We start from the raw sequence: 23,506 nt of genomic DNA on the forward strand, positions 1-23,506 counted from the left end.
GGGTGGAGGTCCAGGGCCTCCAGCCCCGAGAGGAGGGGTCTCGCTGGGGCGTCTTCTCCCTCCAGGGGTCCGGGATGACGCAGCCCAGATCTGACTTGCAGTCCTTAAATCTTACACACGTACATCTGGTTTATTCTTCACGTAACACGATAATTTAAAAAAATCATTGGAGAAACTTACCTTCTACGGTGAGGTCACGTGCGCACCCCCCCCCCCCCCCGGAGGCCACTGCTCTCCTGCAGGAAGGACCGTGAGTACTGGCACCAGCGACACTGATGCACGTCACTGCTGGGGGTTAGTTTCCAGTGGCTGGTGAGCCGATGCAGACTCACAGGTGCCGACGGAATAAACACAATCGCACACGTCACGTTGTATGTATTATGTGTCTCAGGTAAAAATATATATTTAGAAACACGAAGAGCTAGACTTGAAGAGCTATGTTACAGAATGACAATTAAATCGCTCCCGGCTGGAGTGTGGAGGCGGCGTGTGTCGTGTGTCGGCAGCACAAGGCGGGTGGCGGCCCGATGCCCCACAGGCCGTGTCAGCCCTGCGCCAGCAGCCGGGCCCGGCAACGCTCCCTCAGCCTGGCGACGCCGGCCCTGGACAGGCTCCCAGGCTCCGAGAAGATTTTCTGGAACAGAAGGGGATTAGTTTAGACCCCGCAATGCGTTTCCCCTTCCTGCCCCTGGTAAAGGCTGGGCTGAGGCCCGTTGGTCAGTGAGCGAAGGAAGGTCACCTGTTTCCATCACTTTTTAAAACCGAAAGGATGTTAGTGACAGAATAACTCAACCATCAGCACAGACACTGCCCGAAGAGGCTGCGGCTTCCCCACGCGGCCAGCCGGGGCGCCGGGAACGCACAGCCCCTTTGACCTTCACCCCAGGAGGGCAGGGGCGCGGGGACCCCGGGGCGGTGGGGGGGGGGGCGGCCGGAGTTTGGCGCAGAGAAGGGTTTACTGTGGGGCCGAGCAAGGAGAACAGGTGGCTCATGCCCCCAAAAGGCCCAAACTCCCGGAAGGGTTTCAGCAAAGCATTTTCAAGACCAGATGAGGGAGGGGGTCCCAGGGTGTGTGATCAGCTCCGCGCAGTCCTTTGGTTGACGGGGAGGTCACAGGGTCACATTATCAATCCTCAGGCGCCAGAGAGGCTGGGGGCGACATTCCTTGGTGGTTTTAGCATCTGAAAAACTCAGGAAACGTGCATGAGATACGTTATCTGGGTACTTCAGAGGAGCCACAGCGGAGGAGATGGGGGAGGGGGCTGCCCTGGGAAGGCCCACAGGGTCCTGCTCCGTTACACTTGGGTCACGTTTCGTACTTTAAAAATTTTGAATCCAATCCATAAAATGTCTCAGATTCTTAAGTCTGAGGCTCTGAGCTCTTGGAATTAAAATTCGGTAACATCTTGTCCAATTTTCAATTCTTTTGGTGTTTCTCTGTTTTTGTGGTAAAACCTACATATTGGGTTGGCCAAAAAGTGCCTTCGGTTTTTAAGTAAAAATAAAAGACGTTTTTCATTTTCACCAAGAACTTTATTGAACAGCGTATTCACCCTTTTGTTCCACTGCCTTCTGCCATTTTCCAGGCAACTTCATAATTCCTTCTTCCCAAAACTTTTATCTTTCTGAGCAAAGAACTGTCCCAGGTGCCTCTTACAGTCTTTCAGGGAATTGAATTTTTTTCCATTAAGAGAATTTTGTAAAGACCAAAATAAATGGAAATCCGAAGATGCAACGTCTGGTGAATACCGAGGATGAATCAGAACTTACAAGCTGTAACAAGCTGTAACAGTTTTTGCCTGGTCATTAAAGAAACAGGCGGTCTTGCATTATCCTGATGGAAGATTATGTGTTTTCTGTTGACTAATTCTGGACGCTTTTCATCGAGTGCTGCTTTCAGTTGGTCTAACTGGGAGCAGTACTTGTTGGAATTAATCGTTTGGTTTTCTGGAAGGAGCTCATAATAGAGGACTCCCAATCCCACCCTATACACAGCATCACCTTCTTTGGATGAAGACTGGCCTTTGGAGTGGTTGGTGGTGGTTCATTTCACTTGCCCCACGATCTCTTCCGTTCCACATTATTGTACAGTATCCACTTTTCATCGCCCGTCACAATTTGTTTCAAAAACGGAACGTTTTCATTACGTTTCAGTAGAGAATTGCATGCGGAAATACGGTCAAGAAGGTTTTCTTCGCTTAACTTATGTGGAACCCAAAGTGATGAACATAACCAAGCTGGTGCAAATGATTTTCAACGTTTGATTTGGAGATTTCGACTACGTCTGCTATCTCCCGCATGGTATAACGTTGATTGTTCTCAGTTAATGTCTCGACTTGATCGCTCTCAACTTCAACTGGTCTACCCGACCGTGGAGCGTCGTCCAGCGAGAAATCTCCAGCACGAAACTTCGCAAACCACTTTTGGCACGTTCCAGCAGTCACAGCACCTTCTCCATACACTGAACAAATCTTTTTTTGCATTTTGGTTGCGTTTTTACCTTTACTGAAATAATACAGCACAATATGCTGAAAATGTTGCTTTTTTCCTTCCATCTTCAATATTAAAATGGCTACACAAAAATTCACCAATTTTGATGTCTTTTCTTAAAAGGATGCCGATATGACAGCCATCACAATACAATCTAACAAAATTGTTTTCTTTTAAATATGTCTTTATTGGAGTATAACTGCTTCACCATACTGCGCTAGCCTCTGTCGCACAACAAAATGAATCAGCCATATGCATACATACATCCCCATATCTCCTCTCTCTTGCATCTCCCTCCCACCCTCCCTATCCCACCCCTCTAGGTGGTCACAAAGCACCGAACTGATCTCCCTGTGCTATGCGGCTGCTTCCCACTAGCTATCTATTTTGCTTCCCACTAGCTATCCACTAGCTAGCTATCTATTGGTAATGTACGTATGTCCATGCCACTCTCTCACTTTGTCCCAGCTTCCCCTCCCCATCCCCCGCCTTGTCCTCAAGTCCATTCTCTCTGTCTACATCTTTATTCCTGCTCTGCCACTAGGTTCATCAACACCATTTTTTTTTTTTTTTTTAAGATTCCATATATATGCGTTAGCATACGGTATTTGTTTTTCTCTTTCTGACTTACTTCACTCTGTATGACAGACCCTAGGTCCATCCACCTCACTACAAATAATTCAATTTCATTCTTTTTATGGCTAATATTCCATTGTATATATGTGACACATCTTCTTTATCCATTCATCTGTCGATGGACATTTAGGTGGGTTCCATGTCCTGGCTATTGTAAATAGTGCTGCAATGAACATTGTGGTACATGTCTCTTTTTGAATTATGGTTTTCTCAGGGTATATGCCCAGTAGTGGAATTGCTGCATCACATGGTAGTTCTAGTTTTAGTTTTTTAAGGACCCTCCATACTGTTCTCCATAGTGACTGTATCAATTTACATTCCCACCAACAGTGCAGGAGGGTTCCCTTTTCTCCACACCCTCTCCAGCATTTATTGTTTCTAGATTTTTTGATGATGGCCATTCTGACTGGTGTGAGGTGATACCTCATTGTAGTTTTGATTTGCATTTCTCTAATAATTAGTGATGTTGAGCATCTTTTCATGTGCCTCTTGGCCATCTGTACGTCTTCTTTGGTGAAATGTCTATTTAGGACTTCTGCCCAATTTTTAATTGGGTTGTTTGTTTTTCTGAAATTGAGCTCCATGAGCTGTTTTTATATTTTGGAGATTAATCCTTTGTCCGTTGTTTCATTTGCAAATGTTTTCTCCCATTCTGAGGGTTGTCTTTTCGTCTTGTTTATGGTTTCCTTTGCTGTGCAAAAGCTTTTAAGTTTAATTCGGTCCCATTTGTTTATTTTTGGTTTTATTTCCATTACTCTAGGAGGTGGGTCAAAAAAGATCTTGCTGTGGTTTATGTCCAAGTGTGTTTTTCCTATGTTTTCCTCTAAGAGTTTTACAGTGTCTCGTCTTACATTTAGGTCTTTAATCCATTTGGAGTTTATTTTTGTGTATGGTGTTAGGGAGTGTTCTAATTTCATTCTTTTACATGTAGCTATCCAGTTTTCCCAGCACCACTTATTGAAGAGGCTGTCTTTTCTCCATTGTATGTTCTTGCCTCCTTTGTCATAAATTAGGTGCCCATATGTGGGTGGGTTTGTTGCTGGGCTTTCTATCCTGTACCATTTATCTATATTTCTGTTTTTGTGCCAGTACCATACTGTCTTGATTACTGTAGCTTTGTAGTATAGTCTGAAGTCAGGGATCCTGATTCCTCCAGCTCCGTTTTTCTTTCTCAAGATTGCTTTCGTTATTCAGGGTCTTTTGTGTTTCCATACGAATTGTAAAAATTTTTGTTCTAATTCTGTGAAGAATGCCATTGGTAATTTGATAGGGACTGCATTGAATCTGCAGATTGCTTTGGGTAGCATAGTCATTTTCACAATATTGATTCTTCCAATCCAAAAACACTGTATATTTCTCCATCTGTTTATGTCATCTTTGATTTCTTTCATCAGCATTTTATAAAGTTTTCTGAGTACAAGTCTTTCTCCTCCTTAGGTAGGTTTATTCCTAGGTATTTTATTCTTTTTGTTGCGATGGTAAATGGGATTGTTTCCTTAATTTCTCTTTCTGATTTTTCATTGTTAGTGTATAGGAATGCCAGAGATTTCTGTGCATTAATTTTGTATCCTGCAACCTTACCAAACTCATTGATTAGTTCTAGTAGTTTTCTGGTGGCATCTTTAGGATTCTCTATGTATAGTATCCTGTCATCTGCAAACAGTGACAGTTTTACTTCTTTTCCAATTTGTATTCCTTTTATTTCTTTCTCTTCTCTAATTGCTGTGGTTAGGACTTCCAAAACTCTGTTGAACAAAATTGTTTTGAATGAAGTTAAAGACAACGAAGTGCTACTAGAGCCATCTTATGGAGAAAACGACGAACCTTTTGGCCCACCCAATAATTTACATCCTAACCACTCCAGGTGTGTGGCTGGGTAGTGTAAGCTATGCTCACATGTTGGGCATCAGATCTCCAGAACCTTCTCATCTTCCCAAACCCAACTCTGTCCCCAGCACCCCCCTTCTGTCTCTATGAATCTGACTCCTCCAGGGGCCTCACATATGTGGAATCAGATAGTTTTTGTCCTTTTGTGACAAATTACTAAGCATAATGTCCTCCAGTTTCCTCCACGTGGTAGCAGGTATCAGGACCTTCCTTTGTAAGGCTGGATAAAATCCCACTGCATGGATGGACCACATTTTGTTTATCCATGCCTCTGTATGGGCATTCAGGTTGTTTCCATGCCTTGGCTATTGTGATGCTGCAATGAACGTGGGCGGGCTGGGGTCTCTTAGAGACCCTGATTTCATTTCCTTTGGATAAATGCCCAGCAGTGGGATTGCTGGATCATATGGTAGTTTTATTTTTAGTTTTTTGAGGACCTCCATACTGTTTTTCACAGTGCCTGCACCAATTTACATTCCCACCAACAATGTATGAATAGGGTTCCCTTTTCTCCACATCCTCACCAACATTTGTTATTTGTGGTCTTTTTGATGATAGCCATTCTGACAGGTGTGAGGCGATAGCTCATTGTGGTTTTGACTTGCATTTCCCTGATGACGAGTGATGTTGAGCATCTTTTCATGTACCTGTTGGCCATCTGTATGTCTTTTTTGGATAGGGTCTATTCAGGCCCTCTGCCCATTTAAAACTTTTTTTAAAACGTTTTGGCCACGCTGTGTGGCATGTGGGATCTTAGTTCCCTGACCAGGGATCAAACCTGTGCCCCCTGCATTAGAAGCGTGGAGTTTTAAGCACTGGACCGCCAGGGAAGTCCCTCTGCCCATTTTTCTTTTTCTTTTTTAAAAATTTATTTATTTATGGCTGTGTTGGGTCTTCGTTGTGGTGCACAGTCTTCTCTTGTTGTGGAGCATGGGCTCTAGGTGCGCGGGCTTCAGTAGTTGTGGTATGTGGGCTCAGTATTTGTGGCTCACAGGCTGTAGAGCACAGGCTCAGTAGTTGTGGCGCACGGGCTTAGTTACTCAGCGGCATGTGGGATCTTCCCGGACCAGGGCTCGAACCCATGTCCCCTGCATTGGCAGGTGGATTCTCAACCACTGTGCCACCAGGGAAGTCCGCTCTGCCCATTTTTAAATGTAATTCCTTGGCTCCTTGTTGAGCTGTGGTCTCTGTGTGTCTGGATGTTGACCCCTTAGCAGACGTGGTTTGCACAGTCTCTCCTGTTCCGTGAGTTCCCTCTTCACTCTGCTGCCAGTGTCCGTTGCTGCACGGAAGCCCTGATTCTGCTTTTGCCCTTCTTGTGTGGGCTCTTTTCGTTTTGACTGCCCGCAGCAGCTCGGAAGCCAGTCGGGGCCGTCGGTGACCAGACTAAGCAAGGAAGAAAGCAGATTTGAGAAGTGGAAGCAGGAAGGGACTCAGACTTGCTTCCGGTTACAGAGAAACTGCTTCACAACGAGGAGGAGAGAAGGTGCCTGGGGGGCGGGGTGGGAGCACCTGGGAGCAAGTGCCGAGCCGGCCCGATGACCTGAGAACAAACTCTTCAGATGGGTTCAGCTGTCCTCTTCCCATTGCGTTGCTCTCAGCTGCCAATGAGATCATGGCTTTCATTCTCAAGGAAATTCCAGATGCTATCACACAGGATTTCAGAGAGGTTTGACCTACGAACTGCAGTTTTGCTGAAATACATATACAACTTTGTAGAGACCCCTGAGGAAATAAGACCAGGGCCACCTCCCCGCCAGCGTCCCATGATGGCCGCACCTGTCGTCGGCAGACACATGTCTTTACGCAGTGGTTTTTCTGCCGTGTGGGGAGACCACCCCGCCGATCCCCTGTGTCCACTCAGCTCACAGGGCCCAGAATACCTTTGGGCCGGAACGCCGGCCACACCCGCCGTGGACACACGTCCGCTTGCAGCCATCACACAAGCAGGCCAGGCGCCTGCACTAACTGAGCACCTACTGTGTGCGGGTGCCCTGCTCCACACAGAATCGCACCACCTCGGAAGCATTAGCCCGAGTCCACGGGCCGGACGCCAAAGTTGCACTGTCCAGGAGGCCGAGCCTTGGGGACAGAGCAGGGCGTTGGCTGGGGCTGGGGCGCCCTTTGAGGACAAGAAAACGCCTGGGCCCAGTGACGCAGCTGCACCACCGCTGAGTGGAAGGCACCGAAGAGCTCTGAAATCTCCAGGTAAAGGGTGAATTGTACGGGGGCCTTCGTTCACTGAAACCAAACACCTAAACAGCCCTAGGCTGCAGGACCTCCTCGCCAGGGGCCTCGTACCCTGGGGGGCGGGGGAGGGGTCACGTCCTCAGTGCAGCTGTTTCAAGAGGGAAGGTGAGGAGCACCACGGGCCGGGCGTCTGGGTCAGCGCTCCCCCCTCCCAGGGTCACTCCAGGCCTGGGCTTCGCGCCCTCATCCCAGTCGTCCCCGTAAACCCCGCCCCCCCGCGCCTTCCCAGGGGATCCGAGTTGTCCACACGGCCTGCGCCAGGCCTGGGACCCAGCGGGGAGGGACAGACAGGCGTGACCCCACCAAGGCCGCAGAGAAGTCAACAGGCGTACGGCTGAACAGAAATGGGGGGCCCGGTGTAGACCGGGTCATCGGGAAAGCCTGGGATGGGGGCGGTCACCTCCCAGGCCCGGGAGAAACCAAGGTGTGGATCCAACGGGGCTCCCTGGGGGGCCCCAGGTGGCACCCGGCCCCACCCCTGGGCTGATGGCGCAGGAGGGGAGCAAGGGTGAGCACCCCCGGTCTGCCAGGCGCCCCGGGCTCCAGGAGAAGCTGGCCTGGAAGGGCTGGAGGCCCTCCCTGGGCTGTGTAGCGGGGAGCGCCGGGCAGACTGCGCAGGGAGGCCAGCAGGGCGCCGACACCCACCTGCATGAAGGTGTGGCATTCGGTCACGAAGCTCCCTCTGGTGATCTCCTTGAACTTCTCACAGATGTCAGGGACGCTGGTGGCTTCCAAGATCAAGGCCTGATGTTGCTTGATGAGGGTCAGCGCCACCCGGAAGATGATCTTGGAGCCCTCGTTGAACAGACAATCCCAGATGCGAAGCACGGTCTGCAGAGGAAGAGACAGCGGGTCAGCGCGTGGCCGCCTAGTTGGCCCCAGTCCGCGCCAGGCGCCCTCACCTCCACGGGCAGGACGTCCACAAACAGGCAGATGAACCAGCGCGACACGACCAGGGTCCACAGCAGGCCATGACTGTCCATCAGGGCCGCCACCGCCGGCAGCTTGGTCCTCACCAGCTCCCCGAGGACCTCCTGGTCCGTCTTCAGGCCCAGCATCGAGGGGCTGTAGTAATCTGCACGGGGACAGGGGAGAAGCGGGGACGTGGACCCCACAAACCGCAGCCCCTGACAACCACGACCCTCGTTCCCCCTGAGCCGTGAGAGGGGGGCCACGCCCAGAGACCCTTTCCAGAGGACGACCCAGGGCACGATCCCAGCCACAGGGATGCAGGAATTCCTGGGAACAATGCCCAGAGCGGGGCCCCGGGTCCCAGCGCTCCAGACAGCGGTGCCCCACCGGGCATCTGTCACAACCTGATGGAAAGCAGGGACGTTTGCAACCCACGATCAGGCAGCCAACAGTGGGTACAACCAAGTGTCCGTCAATGGATGGACGGGAAACCGAACGTGTGAGCGTCCTGGCCCCCCCCAAAGTGTCCTGGGCACCCCCCTAGCACAGAACACCACCCCTCTTGTGTCACGTGTCCTATTTTCCTCTCATGGAGAAGATGCAGGTGAACGTTACAGGACAGCATCAGACAGACCAATGCTTCCAACCGCGTGACTGTCTTTTGAATGGACATTTCCTTGCCAAGGAATTTTCTAGCTTAATGTGATGTATTATAATAAATCTTAATGCTTAAACTTTGCTATAAAAATAGGAATAAAATAAAATAATAAAACAGGGGGACTTCCCTGGTGGCGCAGTGGTTAAGAATCCACCTGCCAAGGCAGGGGACACGGGTTCAAGCCCTGTCCAGGAAGATCCCACATGCTGCGGAGCAACTAAGCCCGTGCGCCACAACTGCTGAGCCTGTGCTCTAGAGCCCACGAGCCACAACTACTGAGCCTGCAAGCCACTACTGAAGCCCGCGTGCCTAGAGCCGTGCTTCACAACAAGAGAAGCCACGGCAATGAGAAGCCCACGCACCGCAATGAAGAGTAGCCCCTGCTCGCCGCAACTAGAGAAAGCCCACGCGCAGCAATGAAGACCGAACACGGCCAAAAATAAATAAATAAAATAAATAAAAATTTTAAAAAATAATAAAATAAAATAGGAAAACTTGGTACGCGTTCTGTGCCCGCTGCCACACAGTTTGGTCATTCACCACAGCAAAGGGAAAGACGTTTTTGTTACTTAAGTATTTGGGTTAAAATAGAATCATTATGAGTATAGACACGACATCATGGTCACACCACTGGTTTTCAGAGCGCGTGCACACGCTAAACCGCGCCCAGTACTAAAGACCCCAGAAATCAGTTCCTAGAAGCCTGTTCAACTATAAATACCTGGGACTGAAACTTCCTTCTCTCCCATACCCTCCTCTCACTTCCGTTCCTAAACCCTAGCGCCGCTGGCTGTCCTGTCCTCTCAACTAGCAGCGCTCTGGCTCCGGTCCCGGGGGAGAGGGGCGGGCTCCGCTCCCCGTCCTGCAGGGCGCTGAGCCGTCTCAGGCGAGCGCGGTGGAGACAGCGGATTTGCGGAGCCGTGAGCACAGCACGGCCTCGTTCTCGGTTACAGACAGGCTTACGGCAGCTCCCAAAATAGTCAAGGTCACACCCCAAAACCGCCACAGGCCTGAGCCAGTCACAGGAGGGTCGCTGACACCCCCGTGCCCCGGTCTGCCGTGAGCCGCTGATGGCAAACTCCCAAGGGCCAGGCCCCGCCTGCAGCCCCCCTCAGCCTGGCCGGCCTGCGCAGACGCCAAGGACCCTCTCCCCGAGTCAGGCCTCTCCCGGGGTCGCCCCACTTTGCAAACAGCCCAACAGCTGTGTAAGCACGTGGAGAGGGGGAGCGCTGCTGCGGGGGCAGGTGGGCACAGGGAGCCCCAGGTACTGTCACCCCCAGAATGAGCCCTGCCCGCCCTTGTCTCGGCCACACCTTCTGGCTTCAGCGGGGCTGCTCCCGGGAGGGGCAATCGTCACCCGGCTCCCCTGTGTCTCAAGGGGAAACAGGTCAGACCAGCTCTCAGGACGCAAGTGTGTTCGTTCATTAATGGGCTGACTTATCACCAATGTGACATCCCGAGCTGGCCCAGCCCATCACACCTCCCGTCCCTTCTCTGCACCTCTGCAGGCTCAGCAGTCTGAGGGCAGATAGGGCAGGGGTTCCCCGGAGGAGGAGACCCAGACATAACTTTCTTGACGTAAAAGAAGCCATTTTAGGTCTGGGCCATCCTGTGATCTAAGCCCGGCCACGATGCCCTGTCCTTGCAGAAGAACGGGCCTGTTTGCATTGTAGTTTAGTTTGACTGAACCTAATAATTATCAGAAATGACATCTTATGGTCTTAAAAATAAGTCTGTGTAACGCACTACCCCCAGGGGGCCACACGGAGCCTTGATTTTCTGTTTCTCTAGGTCGGCCCTTACGGCCTCTGTTTATCTCGGTCCCGCTGCTGTCGCCACCAGGCTTTTAGGCTTTGTGCCCTGATGTTCCCCAAACCCCCAAAGAGCACCTGGAATTGGTCACGGTGGGAACGTTCATCATAATGCAGTCTCTGACCTAACTGAGCAAACGGTGACCACAGAGCCGTGTTGGCGTTTTGTCTGGAAGCCTGTCCATCTTCTCGCTTGACAGCCGTTCCGGCTCCGCCATGAAGCCGGGGCAGCTGCCCCCTCCGTCCTCCGTCCCCCGCGGGCGGCATCCCCCCAGCCCTTGCTAACAGCAGCACAAGCCTGAGGAGAGGCCCCCGCTTCACGGCACCGCCCAGGCTCACCTCCTGGGGGCACAGAGCTGTGGATCTGAGCCCAGGCCTCCGGGCCGCCATCCGTGAAGGGGGCTCAGCGGTTGGCGTGTGTGGTGTGGCGGCTCTGTGGATCAGACGAGAGCGGGTGCAGGCGAGCCCGGAGCCTGGACGGGCCCCGGCTGCCCTCGCATCTGAACACGCAGCCCCCAGGACGGGCGGCTGCTCTCCCGGGTGGTCCTGGGCTGAGCCCGGGCCGACCCGGGAAGGCGGGTGGCGGAGGAGGGGGAAGGAAACGGGAGGCGGGCACAGCAGACGAGACCACCAGGGCTCGCCGCGTGGGCAGCCGGAGCCCGTCCACAGTCACCAGGACTTTGCCAGCGGCTGGACCAATCACCGCCATCGTGGCTGGGGGGGGTCACGTCTGCCCAAGTCCTCTCCCACCCCAGATGGCTCCGGCCACTTCTTGTCCCAAAGGGACCCTACTCTGCAGCTCACCATCTACGCGGCGCGTCACAGAAATCGGTGGTGGTTTATTAACTAAAACAATTAATATTCAATAATAAATAGAAAAGCAGAAACGCACGAGAGGAATGATCTTCACCTCGAGAGCAGTAACCACAACAGCTGACAGTCACTGCACTCACGGCCATTCACGAGCCCAGCAACGAAGGCTACAGAAGCCCGGCCGCTCGCCTGTCTACTCACTACGGCCGCGACGATCCCCACGGTCCAGACGCCAGCGGCGCAGACCGGGATCAGGAGCCAGGAGCCCGGCTCAGCCATGTCCAGGCCCCGAGATGCAGCGCCACCTGCTGGGACCCCGCATCTTGCGTGCTCCTGTCTCAACTCAATTGCAAGGTTTTCGACCTCAACTCTCAGACAGTTCCTTCTGTTTCGTCACGTCTTGACTTGTCAATGGCATTGTTTCGGCAACACCAGAAAGCGACAGTTCCACTCTTACCGCGAGGATTAACGTACCCGGGAGTATTCTGCCAACAAGGGCGTCCAACAGCCAAAAGGACTCCTCTTCACTCCTTGTCACCAGAATCAGATACCCTGCTATAAAGTTCATTCCCTGAAATGAGACAAAAGAACGAAGGAAACTCACTGAGGTCTAAACCACCTGCAGATTCTGTAATCGCCTGGCTAACTGCTAACTTTCCGTTTTCCTGGCTCTTCCCTAAAACTTGCCTGATTCTGGAACGACCTTTCAGTGGAGCTACAGTGTCTAAGGCTGTGCCATCTAGTGACACGTGTAGTTGGGCCCATGAATCCTGCCTTAGAACAAGCCAGGGCCTCGTGTTCATGAAACTGTATCGGGGGGGAAACTACACCAGTGACCACACTTCCTAAGAACGGTAAGGCGCGTGGTCTGACGCTCGGGGACGTTGAAGTGGAATCTCGTGATAGAGCCCATCTGGGGAAATTCACGGCGCACAGCGCCGAGGGGGCAGACGCTGCCATGTACACACAGTTCAGGACCCTCAACCGCCAGGGGCGGGTGGACCCGGGAAGGAGCAACGGTGGTCTGGCACCGAGTCAGCGCCCCTCCTGCGTGACTGGCTTTCGGGTGACTTCCACTTTCTTCTTTGCTGCTTCTCTACAACTTCTAAAATAAACATGTATTTCTCTAGTAGTAAGGGGAAAATCCAGCTCTCGTCAACCAACAAGTTAAATTTGGACCCAGACACACCACCCGCAGAGGCTACGGGTCACCAGCGAGACAGCCACGGAGAAGCCAGCCCCCCGACCCCCGGACCTCGGACTCCCGCCTGCGGGGCTGAGACACGAACGACTCCTGTCCTGTGCGCCTCTCAGCCGGCGGCACGATGTCACGGCAGCCACAGGAAGCTCATACGTGTGTGTGTGTGTACATACGTGCATGTATTTCCCAAAAGCCAGCAGGGTTTTGGCATCAGGCTCATGTTTAAAATGGTGTGGGTTATTTTTTAAACCTATTTTTAAAACCCACAAGAACAGCAGCTAGAATAACCTAAGGACAGTTTCTCAGCCGCCCTGTCTCCCCAAGTCCTGAAGGTCAGCTCCTGCCCCAGGACAGTACGTTAAGGGCAGTCGTAACAGGTGACAGTGTCAGGGATTCCCTCGGAAGAACAGATCCGCCCAGCTGCGCCTTTCCCGCAGGCACCCCCTGCGGAACAGTGGCCTGAAAACAGCCTGGGAATCACGCCGGCCGCTCTCAACGGCGTCCCCACGTGTCTTTGCTGCTGGTCTTTTCAAAGCACCCGCCTCACTCCTTTCCGTGACCCCCCGTCCCCCCGGAGCCGAGGCCATGCCACGTGCCGTCCACACGGGACACGAGCTGCGGGGGCCGCCCCGAGTAGGCGTCCGTGTCCCCTGCCCCCCGCCCGGCGCTCGTGGTCCCGGCCCTGGAGCCACCTGGGACCATAGGTGCTACCGCCCAGGGCCTGCCTTCCTCTCGGGGACGCTTTGGCCCGGCCTCCGGCTCGGGGGCCACAGGGGCCTCGCACGCAGGGACAGGAGCCCCCAGCCGCAGCCCCTGGCCCCTGCCCACACCCGCCGGGACCCGGCAGCCTCCGGAGTGCAGGGCGGGAGGGCACGGCCCCTGCGGCTCCCGACCCAGCTCCCCTCGCTTTCCGGGTCGTGAACACTGTCCCTTCGATGCTCCAGAAGGAGAGTCTCCAGGGAGGAACGAGAACTGACTCCCGCCACCTGACGGGCAGCTCCGCGCGGCAGGAACAAGGCAAGACCCCTGTCACCTCCTACTGCCGGCTGCTCCGGCTTCCGGAAACAGCCTCGAAGGGCTGGCCCACCGCACGCGTACACACGCAGGCACACACGCACATGCCCGCCATCTGCACCAAGACGAGAGGGTGCTGGTCTCCCGAGCCCGGTCAACACAGCCCGTGTTCAGCGCAGCTGCTTCGCCTTCCCCCTGCCCCGCCTCCGTGGGCTGGCACCGCGGGGAGACGGTGAGGTCCCAGCCCGTGTCGGGGGGACCCAGCAGCCCAGCACCGGGCTGACGTCCCTGCTGGGGCTGCGGGCGCCGGGGGCTCACCTGGCAGTAGCCCACGCCACGGTTGTGGTGCCCGTAGGCCAGCAGCACGTTGTACAGGGTCCTCTGCAAGCAGGGCTCCGAGCCCTTCCGGAACCGCACGTTGTCAGGGAAGGTCCTGTTCATGTCTGTGAGGAAATCCGCGGCGCAGGCCGCTCAGGGCTGGGGACAGAGAGGGCTCTGCGACGGACCCGGACCCTTCCTGACCTCCACCATCAGCCGGCCTCGGGGGCGCAGAGGCGGCCCCCCGGGGCCCCTGTCCCGCGGCAGCCCGGCCCGGGGACACGGGTCAGCAAGGACGACAGAGCGGGCTCCTAGGAGGAGGCCGGGCTGCTTGGGCCCTGGCGGTTCCTGCCATCCCTGCGCCCCCCGCTTAGCTGGGGATGAGGCGGGTGACAGGTGAACAGGTTACATAAAACTTCGGAAAATCTTCCCAGTTCTGACAACTGAACACATAAGGAGGCAGGACACACCAAGATTCCCGTTTAGAGATAAACAGACAAAAGGGAAACTAAGCACGACATAAACTCATCGCCTCCGGCTTCTGTCTGCAGGACAGTCCCCTGCGGCCTCTTGCTGCTCCTGGGCCCCCCTCCCCGCCCGGGCGGGCGCCTGCCTTAAGGAGCTGCGATCCTGTGAACCGAGGACGGGGGCAGAGTAAGGAGGGCGGGGGTCAACGAACAGCCGCTGGCCCTGCTTGGATCAGAGCAGTGGTGTCCGCGCGACAGCGGGACTCAGGGACACAGCTGGTAGCTGGAGGCCTCCCCACTGCTGCAGGAATTCTGCCCCCAGGCTCTGGCCCAGGCCTGGTCTCTGCCCACGAAAACCAGCTCTGAGCCGAACAGCACACTGCCTGCCTCAAAGCATGTAAGTTTTCATTGTGTGTTTTTCACAAAGAAGAGTTTTTTCCTGGAATTCTGAACCTTCCAGAAACTGGCATCCATCACGGGGAGATGAGTGCTTTTCACTAATTCAGACTAGAGTGATCAACAGTGCTCACTGCTACATAACGTCTTCTGTGATGAGACTTCTGTGTTTCGAAATCTCTCTACCCCTACCCCACCGCCATGCTAGAGGCAGACACGGCGGGACGTTCGGTCTGCGCTTACGTGGCACGAAGCACCCGCTCTACTGTCCCTATAAAATGACTGATCCAGACTCTTCAAAAATAGACCTCGAATCATCACGTGACCCAGCAATTCCACTTCTGCGCATGTACCCAAAACACTGAAAGCGGGGTCTCAAAGAATTACCTGCACACCCCCGTTCACGCAGCATAACTCACAGTGGCCAGAGGGTGGAAGCAGCCCAAGTGGACAGATGATGGATAAACATAACGCAGTCTCTACACATGACAGAATGTTGTTCGGCCTCAGAAAGGAAGGGAATCCTGACACACGCTCAACGTGGGTGAACCTTGAGGCCGAAACTCGAGGCCGTTACGCTCAGTGAAATAAGCCAGATGCAAAAGGACAAATACTGTATCATTCCAGCCATACGAAGTCCCTAGAGGCGTCAAATTCATAGAGACAGAGTGGATGGTGGGAGGCGGGGGAGGGGATGGGGAGTTAGTGTTTAATGGGGACAGAGGTTCAGTCTGGAAAGACAGAAAGGTAAATTTTATGTATTCAAACACTCTGCACTAAATAGAGCCTTTAAAAAACAAACAGCCACATTCTAATTTATTTAACACGATCGGCCTTCGCTTGGACCTGAGGTCTCTTCCCACCCTGAATCAGCACGTCTGGCCCTGCGGAGGGACCCCCGCACGTGTGCCTGCAGGGTCATGGCGGCGTCCGTCCTGAGCCCTTTGGCCGGGGTTTGCTGTGGGGTCAGGAGGCAGCCAGCAGGCCCAGCGCCCCAGCACCCCCCACCCCGTCTCCAGCTCTGGGATCTGGGACCCCTACTCCTTACGCTGGGGACACACCACTTTCTCAACGTTACAAGTCAGTCCAACCTCTCCGACATTTAAAGTAATCAAATTTTTTAAATGAAGTATTTGTGTTTATATCTGTAGTTCTCAAAAGCTGTTAAAGTCAGAAAGGCAGATGTATTTCCTAAAAATCTAATTATTCAATTTAGGTTAAACATTTTTCTGAGTACTCTGAACTCTGAAGAGCCTATGAGCCTGTCCCTATGGGACCAGTGAGGAAACTGGAGGAAAAGGAAGATGGGAGCCCAAAACCCGAGCATCCCTGGACACTCAGAGTATGACATAAAGAGAGGCCTCCGGTGTGTGGCTTCCCGCACGTGGGCAGCCGTGTCTGTGAGGCCGGGGGGGTCACCCAGCCCACGTCCCTCCCGTACTGACTGCTGGCTCAGCGGCCTCGCGTTCCCGCAGGGATCCTTCTCAGAAGAAATCTGGTCTTTCTAGCACCATTTTCCTTACCACCTAGCTAGACACGCAAATATTTTCTGAACCAGTTCAAATCACTGACCTCCCCTCGTGAATGCCTGAGATTTGATTTTCCTTTCAGAAAACCGAAGTCAGCTGGTGCATCTTTAACCACGTAACTCTCCTCATCCACATCACAGCATCACCGGGTGCTCACACAGTTTCCTTCTGGGGGTGCCGCCCGGCCCCCATATCCCGGGGGACGGACCCCGTGCGTCACCTGTCCTGATGGCCTCCTCCAGGCTGTCGTCCCTCTCTCCCTGGAGGAGATGGCGGTAGTAGCCGGGGTTCCGGTCCATCTGGGCCTGGGCTCCGCTCACCCCCATCCAGACGCGGGCCCGGTGCTCCAGCGGGACGCCCTTCCGGATGTAGCGCTTCACTGAAACGGAGGGAAGGGGCAGCTTCAGACAGACCGCCGGGCGCTTCCCGAGGCCAGAAACCACAGGGTTTGTTTCTGGCTCTCACCGAAATCAGTCAATCAGACATAAAAAAGGTGCAAAACTTCACGCACCTCCACCAAACGGATACACGCGCTCATTACAGAATTCCGCTCTCCGTCCCCAAGCTGAGCACAGTCTGGAGGCTACAGCAGCCTTGGTACCTCTAGCTCGCTGTCAGCACAAGAATACGGGCTGTGAGGGTCACCTCCAGCCCCCACCGTGCCCGCCCCTCGGCCTGTGCCGGACGCCGAGGCACCAGCCGTATTTAACAGGAAAAGATTATAGGTTCCACTCAAGAAAAGCACTATCGCTAAAATCTTATAACTCAAACTGATGGTCACCTGTACATGAGCACCTTAAAAGAGGCTTCCCGGAGGCCAGGCCCCGAGCAGCTGCCTGCTCCTGGGAGGGCGTGTGGGACAGGAAACGCAAGGCAGACGTGTGCAGAGGGATGCGGGCGTGACGAGGGGTGCCCAGAGGAAGGAAAGGACAGATTGTAACACCATCCGCCAAAGGCAAAGAAAACTCGAGAAACCCTTTGCCAGTTTAGAAGCGTGTAGTAGGATCACGTCTGGGCCAGAACGTCTTGGCCAGCGTGGCTTGGTCTGGTCATTCTGTTATGGGGACGTGACGTTTTTAAGTCTACCCTCCAACTTAGTACGATTTACACGAGCCCTCAGGGGTCAGCGTGACCAGCAGCACCCAGAGTGAATTAATCCTCTTCTCGCAACAGCAAGGGGACGGACAGGTCAGGCCTAACTCGGGAGGGGGCCATTCCCACTGAGACGGAGCAGAAGGAAAGGACACGCAGAAATCAGCAGTAACTCCACGCATGAACAGCAAACCGCTGAAATAAAAACACTGAGACAGTATCACTTACAATAGCACCAAAAATGAAAGGAGAAATATTTAGGTATAAATCTAACAAAACATCTGCAAAGAGAAATCCAAGAACTAAATAAACGGAGAGAGATGCCAATACACCTTCAGGATCCCTCCCGCTGCCCCGTCGCTGCCGCCACACCCACCCAGGCCTCTGCCGATGTCCAGACCTGCAGGTCAGCCACCGAGGATCATGCAGGAGGGGCTCCTGAAGGTGACCGACTGTTCTGCACCTTACCTGTGGTGGGGATTACCTGACTGTGCATTTGCCTACACTCATAGACCTGTACGCCAAGAAGAGAGAATTTCACTGCAAATTTTAAAAAATTAATATAAAGTATAAAAAGGAAAGTGCAAACTGGTTAAACCCCTCACACTGTGCCTCAGCAGCCCCGACCTTGAGTAGGCCTCAGTCTCCTAACCTGTGAAATGGGAACAAAGCACAGCCCAGTGCCTGAAATACAGTCAGGACTCGGGGCTCTCGGCTGGCTGTAAGAGCAGTTAAAAACACCCAGAAGTTTCAGAGACTAAAGCCTTCTGTTGCTTTCGTTGTTTGTTATCTGAATTTACTAAGTTTCTTTGGAAGAGAAAGAAAACGGTTTTCCCATCCTCAGAGACTGACACTTCCCCAAGGGCAGGGCTAACCCATGCGTCCTCCTGGACATTTGGAGGAGTGTAAAATATATGGTAAAAACAGCTGGCAATTTTTTAAAAAGAAGCTAGACCGCAAAGAATTAACTCCCAGCTGTCTGCCCCAAAAAAGTTAAGCAGATTCCCAGGTTTTTTATATTTGTCTTTAAAATATGTTTTGCAATTTCACTCTCATTTAGATCGCGCTAATACCCTAGCCCACTGGGCAGGAGACACAGAAGACGCAAACGGGACGGAGCTTTTCCCTCGCCAAGTGCCTTCACACCAAGACGGAAAGGAACGTTAAGGCTAGCTTCCAGGTCGAGCACTGAGAGCAAGCGATCTCAGGCTCCCGCTGGATACTCGCCACAGACAAAGAAAAAGAAAAAGAAAAAGTATCCACAGCTAGTGTCCTCAAGCAGGGTGAGTTTCAGCTGTCATCTGAAGGCTTGCTGGATGCCAGGATTTGTGGGTAATCGCGTGACTGGAGACAAGACGGAAGTCCTCTCAAAAAAAGAGAACACACACAGTAGGACCCAAAAAGCCAGAAACAGTGAAGGCACAGGAGCAAAGGTGGTCTTCAGGTGTACTTGCTGGTGTCAGGGTCAGGGTTCCAAACTCGGCTGCCTGGCTCTTACTGCGCAAGCTGGGTCCCACAGCCCTCACACGGCCTCCCTTCCCTGGGACGCCACACACCCGACGACACTACGGCCAGCCCGGAACGTCTGGCAGGAAAAACACTGGATGCCCATTTCCTGGATCACACGTCCACTGCTGTGTATGCCGACTGCCCCTCCCTTGGAGCCCCGTGGGTGCTGCAGCCTCCCCGGCCGTCACACCCGGAAGCCACACCAGCTCCAGCGGCGACGCCCTGGCCCACAGAACGGTGCGAGCCCACACGCCTCTCGCTGGATTTCCTGAAAGAACTTCAGGTCACTATGCTCTCCGGTTCAGCTCGACAGTGAACCCCGTCCCCAGGCCAAAGGCTCACCAGGGATCAAGTATATTTGCTCCTAAACCTGTACGCCAAGTATACTCGCTGCCATGATCAGACAGTTTAACGAACGCTGCAGATATTTTTTAAAAATTAAAGCAAAAAAGAAATAATTGTTATTTCAATAAAACCAAGTTAAATTTTCAGAAAAAGTTGATAAGTGCTCCAAAAGGCAAAAGCAAAAACAAAACAAAACCTTTAAATCAGACAACCTCAAAAGTCGAGGAAAAGACTAAAGATCTGGAAGGATTCTGCATTCAGATTGCTTTTATTCCCGACCCACCTGGAAAAAAAACCCCGACACTGGAAAACAGATACAACGCGTTAAGTACGGTTTCGGCAGGAAAGATACAGAATTGGTGGACCCTCCCTGTTCAAAGAAAATATGACAGGATAGAATCAAACGACAAAATCAAAGAGGAATAAACATGCACGTGTGTTTTATATAAAAACAAAGGCTTATGCGCACATGTACATCTTGCAGTGATTCTCTGCATTAACTGACCTCTGGGTCAGCTGGACCCCTGGGTCTATGTTGGACAGGAAGTCTTCTCCTGCATTAAAAAGCAAATGACAGCTCGAGAGTGTACCCTGTTCCTGGGGGGACGTGGGACAGTCGCCAGCGGTCACCTCTGCGGGAGACTGGGGCCTGGGCAGCAGAGAAACTCAATTCAATTCACACCTTTTACTGTGATTAAGATGTTTTCCCATGTGCAAAAATTAAGTTTATTTTTATATACTTGTGTGTAACTGTTAAAAACAAATCAAAAGTAAAAAAATGAAGCCGGTGTCTGCTGGAAACATGTTAACACCAGCAGCAACGCAGGGATGGACCTCGGCGTACAATCACGCAGGATATTAGCTTCGGGGTCTGGAAAGCAAGAAGGGTCAACCTTTGAGGTCCCTTCAGGCTGATTATATGAAACGCTAGTTTACCCATGTTTTTACTAAACACTGCCCACCAAGAACAGCCTTGAGGAGGGGGGGCCTGGTTGAGGGAGAAGCCCAGGGTGAGGCCGAGGTCCAGGTCCACCTGCCTCCACCCCCCCCACCCACCCCGCGTTAATCCCATAAGTATTCCCCCGGCATCTCCTGCGTACTGGGGCCCCTCTGGGCCCTAGTCACCAACCCCTTTAAAGGCAAAAATTGACCTGTCACCCCCTTGCTTAAACGCAGACTTCTCTCTGCCTGGTGGTGCAACGTGTGCCCACCTGTGACCTGGTGCAGGGCCCCTGTTCCACCTCCGGGCCCTCCTCACCACACCCCTAATGCTCTGGTCACAACTCAGTACCTGGTGGCTGGGACCCCCGCCCTCACCCCTTAATTGTCATTCATGTCCCATGTCAGGAAGCCCCAGTAGCCCCTCTGCCCCACATACTTGAGTTTCCTTAGCTCCCCGGGGCACATTCCCGTCCACCCCTCACCACCTGCCCGCAGGTACCCACTGTCTGGCCTCTATCCACAGCGTGAGGAACACTGCAGGCAAACACTCCATTCATTCATTCAACAAACACCGAAGCAATCATCCATCCAATCCAGCCGGCAGGGAGGGGTCTTTGATCCCAGCAGGGGAAACAAAGGATAAAATAAGTATGACCCACACCGCATAAGACAGGGAGGAACAGAAAATAGGCAAGCAAAGGACAGGAAGTGTGGGGCTGTGGGGTGAGACGGGAAGGCTTCCTGGAGGTGGCATTCCAATCCAGACCTGAAGGAGGCGAGGGCAAAGCCTGGGGCTGGGGAAGAACCCCAAGGAGAAGCAGGGGAAGAGGTGGGGGTGTGCAGGAAGGACCCCGCTTTCACTCTGCGGGGGTCAGGGAGAGCTCTGCCTAGAAGCGCTAAGGGCACAGCCCTGGCCACTCTCATTTGGAGGAGCAGGAAATCCACCTTCTTCTGGAAAGAAGGCCATGGTCTCCATCCATCTCAAAGGACAAGCAGGCCTCATGCCGAAGGGAAGAAAGGACGGCCTGCACCTTGACCGTGCAGCGCCCTCACCTGTGAGCCTGCGCGGGATACGAGCCGGGCTCGCGGCAGCCTTCCCCCGAGATCCGAGACCCGAAGGAACCCCAAGCCCTGACCTCCCTGGCGCGCCCGTCACCCGTCGGTCGGGTCACTTGTTGCGCGCCTGGCGGGTCAGGCTCCGAACTCACGCGTCATGCTCTTCTGGACACCACCGCCTCCCTTTAGAAGTCTGGACCATTTTATGGCTCTTCTGGTGAGTATCGCCAGATAGGTGGAAAAAAATTCTTCATAAGCTGCATAATCAAAGTCCTCAGGCCTTTCAAACCCGTACGGATCGATCCTACGACACAAGAAGACCCAGAGTAAAGTTCCACGCGCACGTGGGACGTGAGACCTGCGGCGCCCGGCGCCCGGGGCCCCCCGTGGGGGGCTCGTGTTCCCCCCGACCCGCCCGGGTGCAGGAAGGGGCGGCGGGCCGAGCGCGGGCGCGTGCGCAGCGCAGGGGCCGCCCAGGGGCGCGCAGGCGCCGGGCACCACCGCCCCCGCCGGCTCCACGCCACCGGCACCCGCCCGCTCCCCCGGGCTGGGCCAGGGGCGCCCGGGCCTCGCGCGCCTACCTGGGGACGCGGTCCCGCGCCGCCTGCGCGCGCCCCGCGGACTCCATGCCGGAAGGGGCGGGAGGGGGCGCCCGGGCCGCGGGGCCGGGGGTGCCAAGTCCACCTCCCGGGACTCGGGGCGCCTCCGGTCTTTCCGCCGGGCCGCGGGCGCCGGGAGGCGGGGCTGGCGGCGGGGGAGGGGCGGGGAAGGAGGGCGGGGGAGAGGAGTGGGAATGTCAGGGGAGGGGGAGGGCGGGGGCGCGGCTGGCGAGGGAGGGACGGGGTGGGGCCCGAAGGGATGAGGGGGCGGGAGGGGCTGCACCTGCTCCTGCGCCAGGAGCAGCTGGAGCCCGGAGCCTGGGAGGGGCCGCAGCCCGGCCGCCACGCGGTCCCCGAGGCCGGGAGGGAGGAGGCGCGGGGTGGGGGATGGTGGACCGGGGGCGGGATGGGGAGACCGGGGTGGGTGGGATTTGGGGGACCTGGGGCGGGACTGGGGACTCAACCTGGCAAGGCTGGCCGGACAGGTGCGGCGGGTACCACCCCTCATCCCCCACCCCCGGGCCTGCCGGGCCTGGAGCAAAGGTTGGAGGAGAGATCAATCCAGTTTGGATTCTTCTGACAGCACTCCAAACCTCAGTGCCCCGCAGGTCCAAAGGCCGGCGTTCTGACCTATGACTGCTATTTTAATGTTGTTTTTGCAGAAAAAGATCGTCTTATTTTTTACTTGGTCTTTTTCAACCTACACTTAAAACCTGAGAAGAACACATAAATAAGTGGATTTTTTTTTTTTTTAATTTATATTTTGGCTGTGTTGGGTCTTTGTTGCTGCGCTGGCTTTCTCTAGTTGCTGTGAGCAGGCCCTACTCTTCCTTGTGGTGCGCGGGCTTCTCATTGCAGTGGCTTCTCTTGTTGCGGAGCACGGGCTCTAGGCGCACGGGCTTCAGTAGTTGTGGTTCGCAGGCTCAGTAGTTGTGGCTCGCGGGCTCAGGAGCGCAGGCTCAGTAGTTGTGACGCACGGGCTTAGTTGCTCCGCGGCATGTGAGATCTTCCCGGGCCGAGGATCAAACCCGTGTCCCCTGCGTTGGCAGGCGGGTTCTTAACCACTGCGCCACCAGGGAAGTCCCAAGTAAGTGGATCTTCATCCCTGCAGCCCCACCCCCAGGGAAATCTGCCCTGTCCCTCCCCGCCTCCCCAAGCCAGACTGGGGGGGTGGTGTCCAGCCCCTCCACAGACACCTGCCTCCAGCCCCGTCCCTGGGCCAAGCCCTGCCGGGACCACAACGTCCAAAGAGCTGGCTGGCTGGGGCTCCTCCAGGCCAGCTGATGGAGGGTGGGCTGGGCCCTGCAGGATTGCCATCTGGGGTGACCTGGGCTTAACAGCCCACACGTCTGCTCTGCTCCCTAAAGGGGCTCCCTCCTCCCACTGCCTCTTCCCACTTCTGAGCACATCTTGGCAGCATGAGTCACCTCTGTGAGCCGCCCGCGATTGAACAGAAATGCGATCCCAGTCTTGCGTGCCTTTTAGTTGGAGGGAAACGCCAGCAGATGTGAGCACCGTGGTTACCATGTTGCGTGTCCGCTGTTCCCCTTGATACTGCAGGACAGCCCTGGTTTAGGACAG

General features: G+C 54.4%; 1 protein-coding gene across 4 annotated transcripts; it reads right to left on the reverse strand.

Annotated features, from left to right (window-relative positions):
- Positions 1 to 369: 369 nt before the first annotated feature.
- Positions 370 to 22,054, reverse strand: GRTP1 (growth hormone regulated TBC protein 1). Of its 4 annotated transcripts, none has more exons than XM_059903091.1 (8): positions 21,908 to 22,054; positions 21,479 to 21,630; positions 16,603 to 16,761; positions 13,991 to 14,115; positions 11,932 to 12,028; positions 8,166 to 8,338; positions 7,909 to 8,094; positions 370 to 634 (listed from the first exon to the last, which is right to left on the reverse strand). In XM_059903091.1, the coding sequence occupies exons 1-8, from the start codon at positions 21,952 to 21,954 to the stop codon at positions 545 to 547; spliced, it is 1,029 nt and encodes a 342-aa protein (XP_059759074.1). In that variant the 5' UTR covers positions 21,955 to 22,054; the 3' UTR covers positions 370 to 544. The 4 variants fall into 4 exon arrangements, with proteins under 4 accessions (XP_059759074.1, XP_059759075.1, XP_059759076.1 ...); XM_059903092.1 differs by lacking the exon at positions 21,908 to 22,054 and adding an exon at positions 16,894 to 16,993 and having other exon boundaries at positions 21,479 to 21,564; XM_059903093.1 differs by lacking the exons at positions 21,479 to 21,630; positions 21,908 to 22,054 and adding exons at positions 16,894 to 16,993; positions 21,324 to 21,338.
- Between the last annotated feature and the right edge of the window lie 1,452 nt (positions 22,055 to 23,506).

This window comes from Balaenoptera ricei, chromosome 18, assembly GCF_028023285.1.
Source record: "Balaenoptera ricei isolate mBalRic1 chromosome 18, mBalRic1.hap2, whole genome shotgun sequence".
NCBI classification, from domain to species: Eukaryota; Metazoa; Chordata; class Mammalia; order Artiodactyla; family Balaenopteridae; genus Balaenoptera; species Balaenoptera ricei.

Excerpts from the sequence above, each read along its gene's own strand:
- GRTP1 (XM_059903091.1), bottom strand. The coding sequence starts at position 21,954 with ATGGAGTCCGCGGGGCGCGCGCAGGCGGCGCGGGACCGCGTCCCCAG. Across the intron at positions 14,116-16,602 it reads GGAGGAGGCCATCAGGACAG|ACATGAACAGGACCTTCCCT; the intron begins GTGACGCACGGG and ends ATTTCCTCACAG. Across the intron at positions 12,029-13,990 it reads GTGGCGTGGGCTACTGCCAG|GGAATGAACTTTATAGCAGG; the intron begins GTGAGCCCCCGG and ends GTCTCATTTCAG.